The following is a 17,706-nucleotide window of genomic DNA, read 5'->3' on the forward strand; positions in this document are numbered from 1 at the left end:
CACACACACACACACACATACAGTACACGCACGCACAGCTGTGAATTCACATATTCACACGGCCATGTTGCTGTTACTTCATGCTCTTTCCCACCCCTAGAGTATGAAGAAAGAGGAAAATGACTGCCGTGTGAATAAGAGTCTGAGAGTGTACAAATGTTACCAAACAGACCCGATATTCGTACACACTCAGAGTTACAAATGGATGAATTAACATTGTAATGTGTATACTTATAAGGACAAACTTTTCATTCCGTAAAGACAGTGACCTTAAACAGACTCTGACTGTAAGCACACACCACAACCTTACCCACCAACCCTGCTTCTCTTAAAAGAAGTTAGAGCAAGCCAACTGTCCTCCTCCTCCTCATTTTTCATCTTTACTAGAACCCACGCCACGGGAGTAAGCGTTTGATTGCTCCATTACAGTCTCATGTGACCGTCTCAAACGACAGGCAGACAACATCAGGATCACAAAGTTCTTTATTTCTGGGAACAAACTGCTTGCCATGCCTTTGATGTAGTAAATAAAAACTACAAATTAGAGCAAAGAATAGCATGAAATGTCCGAATGTGCAAACGGATTTATCCTGTTTGCATCGATTAACTTGATGGTTGTTTCGACAGGTATTCAGTCACACCTAGCTCAGAGTCTTTTTTAAAGGACACAAGGAAAATACCATGCCATGTGCCCCTACTGGACCCCCAAATTTGTATTTAATGTTTCAGTATAGCTTAGTGTTAAACATTTAAACACTAGGAGCCGATTAGACATTTATCCATGATTATTAACCAACAGTGTATGCACTGTTTTTTTTACTTGCATAATGGGGATATTGTTATGAGCAATGTGAGTCCAGTGCACGTCATTGAGACTTTGATGAGACAGGGGCTATGACATGGTGTCGCATAAGTTCTGTCTAGAATTGCTGGTGTACCGTAATTCAGTCAACCAGCACCTTAAAGCCAGGTTAGGTGATTTTATTAGCTTTTTAACTCTATTCATCAACAAGAAATAAGGGCAGTGGATGCAACTCCCATGGAGCTTGCTGAGGGAGTGTGTTGTTTGACTCTCTAGGGGCAAGCTGGTAGGGGATAGGATTCTAAGTTGTACTTTGAGTACAGCCATGTTTTAGGTCGAGGGAATCGAGGCCTTTAATGGCTGTCCACATTATGAAAACAGGTGAACATTTGCCAAAAATATCACATATGCAGATCTACTTGTAGATCGGCTATTTTCGTTACTAGATTTTCAGGCCACTACGTAGGCTTCAAATCGAGCCCTATATTGCGCCGATCAGAGCAATGGTCACCGAGTTATGGCCATTTGAAGTGTTAAACACTGCTGTAGTGGCCCATATGGTCGCAACTTCGTTGTTTTGGGTGTGACAATTTTCAAGACCCCTGAACAGTGTTTGTGCCAAGTTTGGTGCGGATCGGAGTAACGGTGTGCCTGTGGCACCCAGAGGCCCTTAGTGTGGCTATTCTGATGGCAGACCCCTGAACAGTGTTTGTGGCACGTTTTGTGTGGATCGGAGCAACGGTGCGCCTCGCATGTCCACATGTTACGTTTGTGACGTCCGCCCACCCACCATCGGTTGACCCGCTAGGTCATTTTAATATACTGTAGGATATAGATTTGGTGTAGAGAGAACAAAGGAGGAGACCAAGTATTGAGCCCTAGGGGACTGCGGTCAACGAAGTATATTGGATTTAAGTGGTTAATAACTATCTCGAATCCCGAATCCCCTTAATGTGGTAGGTTGGTAATACAATAATTGTCGGATCCAATTGGATCCCGTAACGAATTTCCCGGGTTTCTTTAGGGTTCTGGTCCGTAATTTTGGACCCGTTAAGCCCTCTAGTCTACATGTTCATTCATCTCCATGCATATCCATTTTACGTGTGACATAAAGTAGGTAGCTGATATATTGCACTTTTACTTTAGCGCTAGGTATACTCTTAGTTGCTTGTTTTAGAAGAGAATGCACTTAATACTTCTGGTGATTAGTAGTTTCGTTCCCAGCCTATGTTGAATGCACTTATTGTAAGTCGCTTAAAAATAATACGCGATAAAAGCGTCTGCTAAATGACCGTAATGTAATGACATACTATGTCTGTGCACAGCCATTTCATGTGTGAGCATCTTTGTTGGTAGAATGGCTCAGTTCCTCAAGTCTGCACAATATTCTGCAATCATGTAAAGGAGGTGTCAAACGTCCCCCCTCCAGGATCATAGCTGGAGTGTATGCGTCCGTGCCTGCGCCCTCATGCGCTATGCCTGCCATTTCTCTGCAATATTGTGAATTACAGCAACGTTAAAATGACCCCAGAACGGTTTTAGTGTGAATTGAAAGTGAAGTGAAGAAGTGAAATACCTCTTTAAGATACCAGACGTCCATATTCTACAACCAGAGAAACATCTGCCCATGTTAAAAACTGGAACTACAGTAGTTTTTCTTTTGTTTCAGAATGAAAAACAAATGGCTACAGCTAACATTGCTCATCAAATAGCAAATATACATATTTTTTCAATATGTCCTCCCCAAGTATAACAGTAACTGTAGCATGACATTGTACTGATTTTACTTTCCACCAGTGTGGAGGCAGATTAAAGCATAAACTGGTGGGTAGCCAAACGGAGGGAGAGACAGCAGCTATGCAAGCTGTGCCATTTTGCTCTCTGGCTGTTGACAGATACTTTAACGCCTCACCGTCTCCATTTGCATCATCATCAGTATTCATCACCCCCAGAATCCTAGTCTGCCCGTTTGCTTGACACCTCTGCAGTTGATGGTATTTTATATGAGAAATGTATGTGTGTGTGTGTGTGTGTATGTGTGTGTGCTTAGAGGCTTGTGTGTGTGTGTGTGTGTGTGTGTGTGTGTGTGTGTGTGTGTGTGTGTGTGTGTGTGTGTGTGTGTGTGTGTGTGTGTGTGTGTGTGTGTGTGTGTGTGTGTGTGTGTGTGTGTGTGTGTGTGTGTGTGTGTGTGTGTGTGTGTGTGTGTGTGTGTGTGTGTGTGTGTGTGCGCGCGTGCGTGTGCGCGCACTTGCAATGTCGCACACGTTTGTGCGCACGTGTGAGACATTGCGAGCAAAAGCAGTGGGGTAAAAGAGCGATGGATAAGTAGAGAGATATGTTGTAGGAGTTGATTATGCATGAGTGTGTATGTACCGTATGTATGTGTTTGTGTGTAAGACAGAGTGAGTGTGTGTATTATGGCTGATGAGCGATGACAGCTTCTCTAATAGGAGGTTTCAGGAGTACTCGCTTCAGTCTGGTAGTCTGGACTCTGGAGCGGCTGGCTGTATATTTGTGAGGGGCCACAGTGACATCCAGTGGCTGTGTACGGACACTACATGTCATATCTCTGATTAGTTAGTAGGGCCATCAGGAGTTTGCCTGCCATCAGACAATTAATTACTTTGTGTAATAATTCATTCCAGTCATGTAGACCAAGCCGCCTAGAACTGAGTTTGTCTGTCCCCTCTAAAGTTGACCAGTCTTGGCACATGCCGCTACTTGTATGAGGAAACAGATGCACCCCGGCCACGAAAAGCCCATGGTGAAGTAAAAATGTGAAATAAGCATAGAAATTGAGTTCTAGTTAAAAATCTATGCATTTAAAATTCAAAAGAATTAAAACAATTCTGGCAAATCTCTTAATTACACGGTCAGTGCACCAACATTGTTCTTGTGAAGCACTATTGTGTATACATTACACATTTCTAAAGTAATGATTTAAGGACTTTTAAGACCTCTTTAATACCTCTAAAATAAAAAAGTAAAGACCATTACTGCGTCAAAAGTAATCAACAAACTACTATAAAAAAATCAAACATTGGCCGAATGTTCAAATATTACCTAAGAAAGAGGCAAACATTTTCAAAATTGCCGGTCTACAAGCTCACAACGCCTCATGTTGCGAGGCTTTGCGAGCTTGTAGATCGTCTATTTTCACAAAATGTATCTGTGGAACCGAGTCAAACCAAATTTAATGCCTCGCTGCCTGAAAAGGTTGAGAACTGCTGCTTTATGTAATACTGCACAATCTGACAAAGCAATGCTTTGTGATGCATTGTCAGCTTGTTGAGGTCCGGTACTCGGCATTGCTCGGGTTATTGCGTGGGTAAAATAGGCTCTCTTTACCTCTCTTCATCCGTTCGTCCCTCCCTCTCCCTCAATTCTTCTCCCTCTCTCTCCCTCTCCCATCCATCTCTCCCATCTCCATCGCTCGCTCTTCTTCTCTCTCTCTCTCTCACCGAAACCATTACCCAACAGTGGTGATTTGCGCTGATGTCGAGGATCTCCATATATAGGCATAATCTGGGCAAGCAGACACACGCACCCACAGACTGACCGACCGACTTGAACTTTATAAATGAGAGCTGATAACACTTAAGCACTGTGTTAACAACTTGCCCAGAGTTGCCAGAGTCATTGCGTTGACAACGAGCGGAGAAGCGACACGTTAATTAGCGTGTTCAGGTTCTGGTACCCAGCATTGGCCGGGTTCTGGACAAGCCACCTATCCGACCGATTCAACGGCAGGCACGTGACTGCACTCACTCAGGTGCTCTGATACGTGAGCCGAGTTTGAGGTCGGGCGGTTTTCAAGATATGCGAAGGACAGATAATATGCACACTGTGGATATAGTAGGATTATTGTGTTGACAACACCTCACGAATTTCCAGTCCATATATGAACATATATGCCCACCTGCCAAACTTTATAATGTAGATATGTGCTGGGTATGTGTGTGCAATCTGTGCCTAACACCAAAAAAGACCATACTGTATACCGTATTCCAGTGTCCTGAATCAATTGCCGCCGTCTGATTGTTTTTTTTTCTAAAGACCCCATTACAGTAGTTCAGCAAGTTTCTCCAAATCTTGCTGAGTCATAAGTCATTTAATCCTTGATATAGTCTCAAGGTGATAGTAGGCTGACATTGTAATTGTGTTAATGTGGCTGTTCAGGTCTGAGGCCATGACTACACCATGATCTCTGGCTTGGTTTGTGGTTTTTAACATAGAGTATGACTCACTCACCTACTCTCACAGCTGACTCACTCCATTAGTGGGAATGGGGTGACCCTTCAAAGTAGCACCTCCTTCATTAATTTGCTGACAAATTGCATTCCTCTTCCTTTAATTTTATACTCAGTCCTCAAATTCTCATTTTGTGTCCTCCCCCCTCTCTTATTTCTCTTTGTCCCCCCTCCTCTCCCCTCCCCTCCTCCATATATCACATGGGATGTTATTTGAAATTAGCACCAGCATACTGACAAAGCTGACGAAGCATACTGCAGCATGAATCTGAGGGGTTGATTTCAATCTGAGATTATAAAAATGGACGTGTAATATATTTCACACAATACTCAAAATATACCAAACTAGATACGATCTTGCAATGGGATAACACCAGCCACGGTGCCAGATTGGTGTGTATGGTGCAATGGAACACATGCAATTAGTTTGGTGAAACGGGTGAGCTGTGGCAGATTTATTGAACTTTTAACCTGTTGGTAACATATACTGGTATGTGTTTATCTGGTACATAAACATTCCAGATAAATGTTATTTGGAATATTTCCCCGTTTGTACAATCAGAATATCCACACAAGACCCAAAATGCTAGATGAAGGGGGGTTCTCATGCGTAAACCATCTTGAGAGGGGTGGGTTCACCCAAATTTAGTTTTTAAAGAGATACTGATATCAAATAGTTGAAAACCCTACAGTTACTGAGAAATGTTCAGTGGAAGCTTGTTAGCATGTTTTAGCAATGCTATTGGAAACCAATGGTATCAGCTAGCCAGAATCTGTTGACTCCCTAGTTGCTTGTACCACGTCTATCTTCAAATAGACACACCTGTAAAGTTCTGTTACTGCATCTTGCAAGGTTGTGATGCTATCACAGTGACAGAAATCTGTCCACAGACATAAACACAAGCTGCAAACTATACCAGCCAAGGGTGTGGCTGGTAAGAAATATAAAATATATTTTGGCCCTAAACTGTATTTTAGGTATACTGATTTGGCCAGTATGTTTTCTCTATCTCTTGTGTCTGTCTGTCTGTCTAATTTCTTCCCCACATGAATACCAAATCGACTAGGTTTGGGCTAGTCTCACCAGTCGCTACAAGTTAGAAAAAAACATGTTCTTACCAAATTAAGTGTTCCAAGAAGTACCTGAAGAAACTTGCCGGATGAATACGATTTCAGGGATAGGCCCTACCACTATGCCCCTGGTTTCCGAGAGGATTTGTTTTTGGGAGAACAGACCATTATCTTTATCCGCTGATTCTCTCTAGACCGGAATAGACAACTGCAAAACAAGTTGGATCCCAGCCTAGTCCGTCTGTCTCTCAATTAGCTTTGCTGATTGGTTGAAACACTTGCCCATTCCCGAACTCTCCTAAGTTGAGAGTAGATAGATGACTGATGTCATAGACTGCCTTCCAAGAATTTGATTGCGGGTTATTGCTCCAAGCACACTGACAACAGTTAATGCAATTGTACTGTATCATTTATTACAAGTATTGGCTGGGCTAGTACAAGATTGAGTGCATGAGTAACAATGTGAATGGAGGCTAATGGAGATGTATTTGACACTGGCAGATGAATAGTCCAGACCAGCGACGGAAGTCATTAATTGAAGTTCCAGCCATGGCGTGCATACCGTCGCTGTGCATTGTACAGTAATTGGTTTCAAATGTGTGAGTGAGTCTCCTGATTAGACCACAACATAATAGCAGTCAGAAAGCCATGTGCTGGGACTGTGGCACAGGGAAAAACACATAATGTGGGAGGGGGGAGCTCTATGGAAAAACGAGGAGGATGTGGAGAGTAGAGTATGCAGGAGAATGTGAAGGAGCATGAATATAAAAGTAGGAGATGGTCATCGTTCTAAGGAGGAGAGTAAAGCTTTATTTTTATTAGAAAAGTGAGCAAGACTATCATGCGATAGTACGGTCTGTAAAACTGCTGCAAATGTTTTGCCATTGATAGATTGTATTATATACCTCATTATATTCACTGTAGATGGAGCGCTCGGGTGGAGCAGTGGAAACGTGCCTGCCCACCAATGCGAAGGTTGTGGGTTTGAATCCACAACACAATTGGCCCGTGTTCGGGGGAGGAAAGCCAGGGGGGTGGTTGATATTTGTCACATCACAGTTCACAGGTGTAAAGCAGGTGGTGATTTTATACGTGAGTAAATGTACTTAGTTACTTTACACCACTGTTTTTCACCACATGAGTTGTGTGTGTGTGGCCCACTTGAGGTCCTCATCGATGTGTACGCAGAGAAACCTGAACTCTCTGAACCTTTCCACAGTAACGCCGTCAAGGAAAATAGGTGCGTGCGCTCTCCTTGGCCTCCTGCTGTCGACGATCAGCTCCTTGGTTTTGTTGACATTGAGAGCGAGACCGTTCTCCTGGCACCAGAGTGCCAGTGAAGTGACCTCGTCCCTGTAGGCGGACTCAACATATTTGATGATGACATTGGAGCAATGTGTGGCCGTGCAGTCATGTGTGTACAGGGAGCAGAGGAGAGGGCTCAGCTATTTTGGACATTAGACGTACAATGGCGTATTTAGGATTGACAGTAAGTGGTTAAATGGACCTATTCTGTGAGAGCACTGTCCCAACATTACCACCAGAGGGAGCTCTCAACACACTTAAACAAGGTAAACCCCAGAAAGTCGAGCTACTGTACTCTCACCATTCTACCTCCTACATACAGAAACACCCTGTCTCAGGCAGTGAAGACTGTTGAATCCAAATACATACTGTATAATATATTTCCCTTTTATGTTTATTCTCATATTTATACTGTATATGTTTATGCTGAGCTTGTCACCCAAAGAGCATCTCTCTGCAACTCAATAAAAGAAGGACAGCACCTTGACTGTATCTGCTCTCTCGTGTGTGTGTGTGTGTGTGTGTGTGTGTGTGTGTGTGTGTGTGTGTGTGTGTGTGTGTGTGTGTGTGTGTGTGTGTGTGTGTGTGTGTGTGTGTGTGTGTGTGTGTGTGTGTGTGTGTGTGTGTGTGTGTGTGTGTGCGCGTGCTAGTATTACTATACTTATGAGGGCCAAATGTCCTCACAAGTATAGTAGAAACCTTGGCCCTCACATGAGAAATGGTTGTTCTATGGTTTAACACATGTTTTTTAGTTAGGCTTACAATTAGGAAAAGGATAGGGTCAGAGTTCCGATAAGGCATTTAGAGGTTAGGGTTTAGAGTTTGATTGACTGATTTTGACTTAGTGTCGTGCAACAAAAATAGCCGATCTGCAAGCTCATGTTGAGAGCTTGTAGAACGGATTCATAAAACTGCTGTCCAAAAATCTTGATGTCCTAACAAGTATAGAAATACAAACGTGTGTGTGTGTGTGAGACACACATTTAGATAAGATCATACTGTACAATTACAAGTAAGACGCGCGAACGCTGGAAGCGAACGCAGCTCGAAAATATTGTGTATTTACGGACTTGTGTGTGTGTGTGTGTGTGTGTGTGTGTGTGTGTGTGTGTTTTGACTGTAGCTGCACTCTGGCGCACTCTGTCGGCCGCGTATTTACGGTGTGTGTGTGTGTGTGTGTGTGTGTGTGTGTGTGTGTGTGTGTGTGTGTGTGTGTGTGTGTGTGTGTGTGTGTGTGTGTGTGTGTGTGTGTGTGTGTGTGTGTGTGTGTGTGTGTGTGTGTGTGTGTGTGTGTGTGTGTGTGAGTGAGTGAGTGAGTGAGTGTGTTTTGACTGTAGCTGCACTCTGGCGCACTCTGTCGGCCGCGCCCAGGCAGTGCACTGCACACAGACAGACACACACACAAGCCGAGCAGAGTTTCATAGTAGGCTCCACTTGGGCGGACGCTCCACTTGGGCGGACGCGAACGCGGAAGGAGGCGCACAGTTTGATGATGTACATTTTCAAGGCAGCTATAATAACCTCTCTTGTTACTGATTCCTCTCCCCACAGATCCGAGGCTTCCTGTCCAGGTTCGACAATGTCCTTCCAGCCAGCCTGGCCTTCGACAAATGCACAGCCTGCTCAGACATCGTAAGTGGCAACATGAATGTAAATAAAAAAACAACCTACATCTGCACTTATGCCAATTTAACCCAAATCTTTGCAAATCTTTGAATATATATATATTTTTTTAAAGCGAACTTCCCCCCAGAAGCAAAGATTTGAGTTACAAATGTTCGCTTTAAAAGACACATATATTCAAAGATTTGCACACATTTTCACGATTTAAAAAAAAATAGCAGATCTACAAGCTCATAGTGCGGCACTCACTGCACGGCACTTCTTTGTGATTTCAAAAGTGAAAGTGGGGGGATTTTGGGGGGATTTTGGCCTGGGGCCGCATTGAGTGACGGTGCGGGCCGCATGCTGCCCGCCAGTTGCCCATCCCTGGACTAGATCTGTAATTCCCAATATATTGCAAGTGACCCCCCCAAATTAGCCTGGGACCAGACGAATCTGCCAGTGCAAAAAAAAATGCCCTCTGCTATTTGGGTCTGGCCCCGCTCCGTTGTGAATCCATTTCCTGCTCCTGAAGTCTGGGGTGACCAATCAGGGCGTCCAGAGCCATTCTTTTGATCCCGCCCCTTGGAAAAAAAACGCCCTCATAGCTTCCCATAGAAGCACCAGACTCATATCCACGCAGTGATATAGTCTGGCCACGCGAGGCTACCCCCAAATAATTGGCAAAACACTACGATCCTGTACACAAATAAAAATGTGTTTTCATCGTGATACCGATAAATAAGAACTTTAAGTGTACTATGTTAGTTCCATTGAATCAATTGATTGATCATTAAAATAAACATGTTCTAAAAATGCACCCATCTGATGCGTGGCATTCAGTGGTGGAAAAAGTACTAAAATGTTTTACTTAAAGTAAAAGCACAAGTAAGACGCGCAAACGCTGGAAGCGAACGCAGCTCGAAATATGTTGCAGGTGTGTGCATTTTAATCAGAGCATTGTCTACATTCCTGCGTTCTTCATGGCCACACTGTAGTGCAGGCGTCTGTGTGTGTGTGTGTGTGTGTGTGTGTGTGTGTGTGTGTGCGAAGATTCCATACAGACAAACAGCTTCTGGGAAAACTGGAACAGACTTAATAAGCTAAAACAGGACGAACTACCCATCCAAAATGGAGATATATGGGTGAATCATTTTTCTAGCCTCTTTGGCCCAATCGAGAAGAACAAAGAACAAAAACAAATAAAAGATAAACTACAAAACCTAGAGTCAGCCGTAAAAGACTACCAGAATCCACTAGATTCCCAAATCAACCTAAAAGAACTACAAGACAAAATAAAAACACTTAAACCCAAGAAGGCCTGTGGGGCAGACGGTATTCTAAATGAAATGATAAAATTCACCGACCTCAAATTCCAAATGGCCATACTAAAACTCCTAAATATAGTGCTCAGCTCTGGGATCTTCCCTAGCACATGGAATCAAGGGCTGATAACGCCACTCCACAAAAGTGGAGACAAATATGACCCAAATAACTACCGTGGGATCTGTGTAAACAGCAACCTCGGAAAGATCCTCTGCATGATCCTCAACCACAGAATCCTAAACTTCCTCACAGAAAGCAATGTCCTGAGCAAATCACAAATTGGCTTTCTACCAAAATATCGCACAACAGACCACATTTACACTCTAAACACCCTAATTGACAACCAAATAAACAAAAACAAAAGCAAATTATTCTCCTGCTTTGTCGACTTCAAAAAAGCATTCGATTCAATTTGGCATGAGGGTCTGATGTACAAACTATTGGAAAGTGGCATAGGGGGGAAAACCTATGACATCATAAAATCAATGTACACAAACAACAAATGCGCAGTTAAAATAGGCGAAAAGCACACAGACTTTTTCCCCCAAAGCCGAGGAGTTAGACAGGGATGCAGCCTGAGTCCAACACTCTTCAACATATATATCAACGAGTTAGCAAAAACGTTAGAACAGTCTACAGCTCCAGGCATCCCCTTGGCAAACACAGAAATCAAATGCTTACTTTTCGCAGATGACCTGCTGCTGCTGTCTCCAACCAAGGAAGGTTGGAGACAGCAAATTCTCGCAGACATGGGCCCTGACAGTGAACCTAACTAAGACTAAAATCATGATATTTCAAAAACCATCAATTTTTCCTAAATACGATCCCACTAGAACAAACAAAAAACTATACCTACCTTGGCCTAAACATCAGCAGCACAGGGAACTACAACCAAGCTGTAAAGGACCTGAGAGACAAGGCAAGAAGGGCATTCTATGCTATCAAAAGAAACATCAAAATAGACATCCCAATTAAAACCTGGCTTAAAATACTGGACTCTGTGATAGAACCAATTTCCCTCTATGGTTGTGAGATCTGGGGACCATTAGCAAACCATGACCTTGAAAAATGGGATAAACACCAAACCGAGACCCTACACACAGAATTCTGCAAATCCATTCTCCGTACCCAGCGAAAAACACCAAATAATGCATGCAGGGCAGAACTAGGACGATACCCACTCATAATCAAAATAAAAAAGAGAGCACTTAAGTTCTACAACCACCTAAAAGAAAGCGACCTAAATGCACTCCATAACAAAGCACTCACACACAGCGAAACTCTAGAGGGATGCCCCCTCAGCCAGCTGGCCATGGAACTCCGGGCACAAACACAAACAGAGCCACGAGATAGAAAACCCATCGGACCAAACAAAATTATAAAACAGCAAAAGGAAAACTACCTGACACATTGGAAAGAAGCAACACAAAAGCAGAGTAAACTAGAATGCTATCTGGCCCTAAACAGAGAATACACAGTGGCAGAATACCTGAGCACCGTGACCGACCCAAAACAAAGAAAAATCTTAACTAGATACAGACTCAGTGAGCACAGTCTTGCGATCGAGAAAGGTCGTCACAGGCAGACCTGTATCCCGAGAGAAGACAGACTATGCACCCACTGCACACAAAAGGAAGTGGAAACCGAGCTACACTTCCTAACCGTCTGTCCATTGTACCAAGACATCAGAGACACATACTTCCCACAGATTACAACCACACACAGAGACTTTGAAAACATGACCAACGACAAAAAACTCCCATATCTGCTGGGCGAAGTACAACAATGTGCAAACACAGCAGCAAGATTCGTGAGTTGTTGTGATAGGAGAAGGATATCGAACGGAACACAACCACCCTAAAGACTAATCATTGTGTATATTCCTACACTATACCTGCACCCAGTGATCTTGGTACATAGAAATTGATCTATTGAAGATTCTGACTTTCAAATGTACATTTTTTGTTTTGATTGTATTGCTGTCTTTTTGCTTTGGCAATGTAAACGTATGTTTTCTCATGCCACTAAAGCCCTTTGAATTGAATTGAATTGAATTGTGTGTGTGAGAGAAACCCTGCTCGGCACTCTGGCGCACTCTGGAGGCTGCACACAGGCAGTGCACGCACACAGACAGACAGACAGACAGACAGACAGACACACACACAAGCCGAGCAGGATTTCATAGTAAGCTCCACTTGGGCGGAGGCGCCTCCTTCCGCGCGCCTCCTTCCGCGCGCCTCCTTCCGCGTTCGCAATCAATAGTGCAATGTATAAGTACTCTGTTACAAGTAAAAGTCCGGAATTCAAAATGTACTTGAGTAAAAGTACAAAAAAAGTATTGGTATCAAAATGTACTTAAAGTACCAAAAGTAGAAAGTACTCATTATGCAGAATGTCCCATTTCACAAGTTTTCAAATGTATAAAATGTCAAAAAAAAATTGAAAATAGCAGATCTACAAGCTCTTGTGAGCTTGTAGATCGGTTATTTTCAAATAACACAATACCGAAATGTACTGTACATAGGACTGAAGCCAAAATCTATAAAGTAACTAGAAACTAAAGTTTTCAAATAACTAGTGGAGTAAAAGTGCAATATTTGCCTCTGAGATGTAGTGGAGTAGAAGTAAAAGTACAGAAAATGTGAAATACTCCAGTAAAGTAAAAGTACTTGAGTAAATGTACTTAGTTACTTCACACCACTGGTGGCATCTGCACCCATCTAACCACTGTGTTAAGTGGTTAGATGGGTGGGCTGCGAACGCAGAAAAGGTTGGGAACCACTGGACTAGATTACTGTATTTAACCCATTCAATCCGGGAACACGTTTCTGTCATTTTAGAATTTGGCTACCACCATTATTTTATACTTTGGCTATTCAAAAATAGCAGATACACAAGCTCATAGCGCGGCACCGAGTGCCGCGCTATGAGCTTGTGTATCTGCTATTTCTTTTTTAAATTTGTGAACATTTTGTGCAAATCTTTGAATATATATATTTTTAAAGCGAACATTTGTAACTCAAATCTTTGCATCTGGGGGTCCCTAGAACTAAATATTTTGATATGGGGGTCATCGGCCAAATACGTACGTATAATTTCGGGGGGTCCTTGACTTGAAAAAGTTATGAGAACCACTGATATAGCAACATAAATCTTTAGAAGACGATTTAGAAGACGTTTGTAGATGCGTTCGGGGATTGAATGGGTTAAACCCTCAACAGAACAGAAGGCTGGTAGAGAGACACAATGAGACATTGCAGACGAGTAACGGCATCAGAACGAGTGTATATTATGCACTGTGTTAGCCTGGTTGTTTTTGAACCACGACATGCAGCTGTAGCACAAACAAGGGGATTCCCATCTCTCCCATCGCTGCATTGTTGTCAACTTATTGGAGCTGTGCTGAAATGTTGCAATTCTCTGAGGGACACACACACACGCACACACACACACACACACACACACACGCTGGTAAAACCAGATGGTAATAATCAGGGAGCAGTTGCTCATTGATGTCACTGACTGTCGTATGAGAGGCATTAGCTCCCACCACTACAGTGTGTTGTGTGTGTTTGTGCGTGTGTGTGCGTGCGTGTGTGCATGCGTGTGCATGTAAAAGAGGAGCGTTGAAGGGTTCACGTCTTGTAAATCAACCAACTGGGGGGGGGGGGGAGCGCTCACCTCTCTTTCCCGCGTTGCCATTGGTCCAGAGCCAACGAGCCAATCTTTGCTCCAGTTGGCCTCGCTTGCGCTGCTTAGCGAGAATAGAGGGATCTGATTGGCCGGCGTAGATCAGTTTAAGCCAGAGAGAGCGAGAGAAGGGGGTTAAAAGAAAAGGATCAGAGTGAAAGAAAGAAAGAAAGAAGAAGAGAAATAAAGCGAGAAAGAACGCCAGAAAGGGTGTTTTCTCTCAGTCGTTCTTCTCTGTTTCCTTTCCCTCGCTCAATGCAGTCTTTGTGTCTATAAGGAGGTCATAAAGTCCCACATCTATCACTTTCATGTGAAGAGAAAGAGAGAGGGAGTGAGAGAGAGACGGAGATGAAGTGAAGGGGTTTAGCTCCTGACCGTTAAATCCTTTTTAACTCTTACAAAGTTACCAGTGGATAAATGTACACGCAGGATTTTCCTGTATGGCCAAGTCTGTAACATAAAAATAAAAAAAAGATTTTTAACATGTAGGCTGCTTATCAAAAAAATTATCCCAGGACCCCTTTTAAATTGGGGAGTTGCAAGCCCACGTTAAGGTGTGATGTGACGGTCGGAGGACGTTATTGGGTCGAATGCATATGTTTTGACAGTGATTTTTGGCAGAGCCCCGCTCAAAGCTATAAACATGCGTTATCACCCGCTCTACACCTTTGTTTATATACGCACATCGGTTTTCCCAGGCAGGCCCACGGCGTATGTATGACGCATTATTGGTCAATATGTGTTTTTCTGTTTTCATCCAATAAGTCCCTCCCAACTCTCTCTCTCTGTACTACCCCCCCCCCTCCACCCCTCACTGTTCTAAGATTCCCCACTTTCACTTATTTCTTCTTTCTTTCTTTCGTTTCCCTCCTTCCCCCCTCTGTCAGTTTGTTCATCCATCTGTCTGTCAGTCCATGTATTGTTACATGTGTGTGTGTGTGTGTGTGTGTGTGTGTGTTCGCTCACATGCATATGTATTTGTAAGTGAAAGACAGAAAAGGCATGTAACAGAGTCTTTGTGTGTGTGTGTGTGTGTGTGTGTGTGTGTGTGTGTGTGTGTGTGTGTGTGTGTGTGTGTGTGTGTGTGTGTGTGTGTGTGTGTGTGTGTGTGTGTGTGTGTGTGTGTGTGTGTGTGTGTGTGTGTGTGTGTGTGTGTGTGTGTGTGTGTGTGTGGTTGTGCTTGTGACGTGTGTGCGTGTGTGGTGCGTGCATGTGTTCTGGCCCCAGTCAGCTGTGTGCTGCCAGGTCACTATGGAAACAAAACAATTCAACCCCTGTCTCGGCTGGAGCAGTTCCTGTAGGATAGGCTGGGGCTTTTCACTGTGTGTGTGTTTGTGTGTGTGTATTTCTTATTTCCCAACTCTTTCTAGGGCAGAACGCCAATAAACCTACAACAGCAGAGAGTAAATCAGAGCTTGTGACGTGGCCTTGTCTTAAACCATGCCAGACAGCTTGTACTAATGCAACGAAAAAGTTACTACTACTATCAATGGCAAGAATCATCATTTAACTTCAGAGTCACTCTATAGTAACCGTCTTAAAGTCCTAAAAGCCATTTGATGTGATTCAATTAGGAACACCAAACATCAGCTGTCAGGGGTTTTCTCTCAAGGACACATTTTGCACAATTTCTCTCTACCGCCTTTTCCTTTTTTTCTCTCTCCCTAATTTAGTTGTTATGCCAATTTAATCCCCATGGGAATAGTCTGTGTCACCACTGAGGAGGTAGAGAGGTCGTCTGGTAATCGGGTTCGCCTCATGTGTCCTCATTGTCCCTGACAAGACACTTTAGGCTGCTGTGCTGTACGCCTACAAAAGCATGGCATCACTTGTAGCATCAAACTTTCTAAAGACTATTTTGTAGTTCTACCCGTACACACAGTAGCATGTAGCCTCCACACCCAGCATCCATGACGGGTGCAATACGTTAGTCCGACAGCGCATTCCTCCGACAGCGCATGCTTCCGACGTTTCCAATACTAACCCTATACCAAACCCGCACCCTAACCCTAACCGCACGCGGATGCCACATAGTCGGAGAAACGGGATGTCGGATTATCGTATGCCTCCCATCCATGACACATACAGAAGAAACCACAAGCAGCTATCTTAACATACCGTTCTTGATCTGGACCCAGATCTCTTCTTGTGCTGTGAGTTATTTTCCGAGTATACCATAGACCTTCAGCGGTTATTAATGACTCAGCTTGGAGTTTGTGTGTATATAGCCAAGCATCCAGCCAATGTGGTGTGTGTCTGTCTTGTAGCCAGCAGAAGCCAAAGGCACTGACTCACCAGGAGATGATTACTCACTGTGACCCATATTCCTCCAGCGCATCACGGTGACGGTAAAGGCATCGACCCTCGTCTACATTGCTAGCATCTTGCTCTATCTCCGTACGCAGTAAAAGCCTCATCTCCGAGGGTCCATTTAGGTTCCATTTGTACACCCTTCTGAGTAAAATGTACACTAGTACACTTTTACTGTCTACTACTGGTACAATAGGCTCTATTCACAGCAGCCATATTATGAAGACATTCACAGGTGTTACCAATGATACTAATGAAGGCTCTGTTCCATTCTGGTCAAACAGAGTCAGGGTGCTGATATTGTGCATGTTGGCCCACTGGAAACACTCTGTTACACCAGTGGGTCTACAGTTGGGGTCCAGGGACCCTCATGAGCTTCCAAATGGCCCCTTACATGTGTGTAACTCTGAGAGTGTACAAATGGAACCAAATGGACCCGTAAGGGTCCATTTGGTTCCATTTGTACACTCTCAGAGTTATGGGGGTCGTGGAAACCACTGTGCTAGACTAAATGGAACAGAGCCTTCATTAGTATCATTGGTAACACCTGTGAAGGAAGTAATACTATGGCTGCTGTGCATAGAGCCTATTCTCAGAACATGGATCATTCTGTAAGGATCCGTTTGGTTCCATTTGTACACTTTGAATTAAAGCTGCAATCTGTAACTTTCATGTCCTGCCAGGTGTTCTAATCCGCATGATTTCCACCCCTTTGCCAATAAGACATCTTTGACTTGGTCAGTGGATATATTGTGGTATGAGCTTCAGGCACTAGTTGTCAAGTCAACCAGTAGCTGTCCTACCTGAAACCAGGCTCGGGCGCTCGGGTGGTGCAGGGGCGAAGTACCTGCCCACCACCGCAGAGTATAGGGGTTCGAATCCACCACGGTGCATCCAGCTTTCAGGGGATGGAAGCTGAGTGGGGAGGGTGATATCACTGCATCGTGCTCCTAATGGCTGGGGCAGCACCTGTCGGCAGGGAGTGTTAGGCGGGAGGAGTAGGACGAAGGCTCCTGGTGGGGGCTCCTCACTGGCCGGTGAACCAGTAGGGTACAACAGCAGTGGCAAGCAGTGGGAGGAATTGATTGGCATAGCAACTAAATTGTGGAGAAAAAGGTGTAAAAAACTAAAATTATTGTCTCAATGGAAGAGTAGCTAGAACACCTCCAACCATTGCAGTTGTAGTAATTGTCTCAACATACTCTATCATACAGATTGGTTGAAATAAAGTTGTATTTGTTAGAATAAGTTCCAGATTGCAGCTTTAACACTAAGAATTTTACTGTGTTGTACAAATATCCCAATTACTACAGTACTATTAACACGGCTACTAGATCTGATGTTCTATTC

General features: G+C 43.7%; 1 protein-coding gene across 2 annotated transcripts in view; it reads left to right on the forward strand.

Annotated features, from left to right (window-relative positions):
• atg7 (ATG7 autophagy related 7 homolog) overlaps nucleotides 1-17,706 on the forward strand; it is a 107,172-nt gene that overhangs the window by 40,169 nt on the left and 49,297 nt on the right. For both annotated transcript variants that reach the window (XM_084062119.1, XM_084062120.1), the window contains exon 17: nucleotides 8,980-9,060. In XM_084062119.1, coding sequence (XP_083918245.1) covers nucleotides 8,980-9,060 — 81 coding nt within the window. The remainder of the gene's footprint in view (nucleotides 1-8,979; nucleotides 9,061-17,706) is intronic.

This window comes from Gymnoscopelus microlampas (assembly GCF_963454915.1).
Source record: "Gymnoscopelus microlampas genome assembly, chromosome: 7".
NCBI lineage: Eukaryota > Metazoa > Chordata > Actinopteri > Myctophiformes > Myctophidae > Gymnoscopelus > Gymnoscopelus microlampas.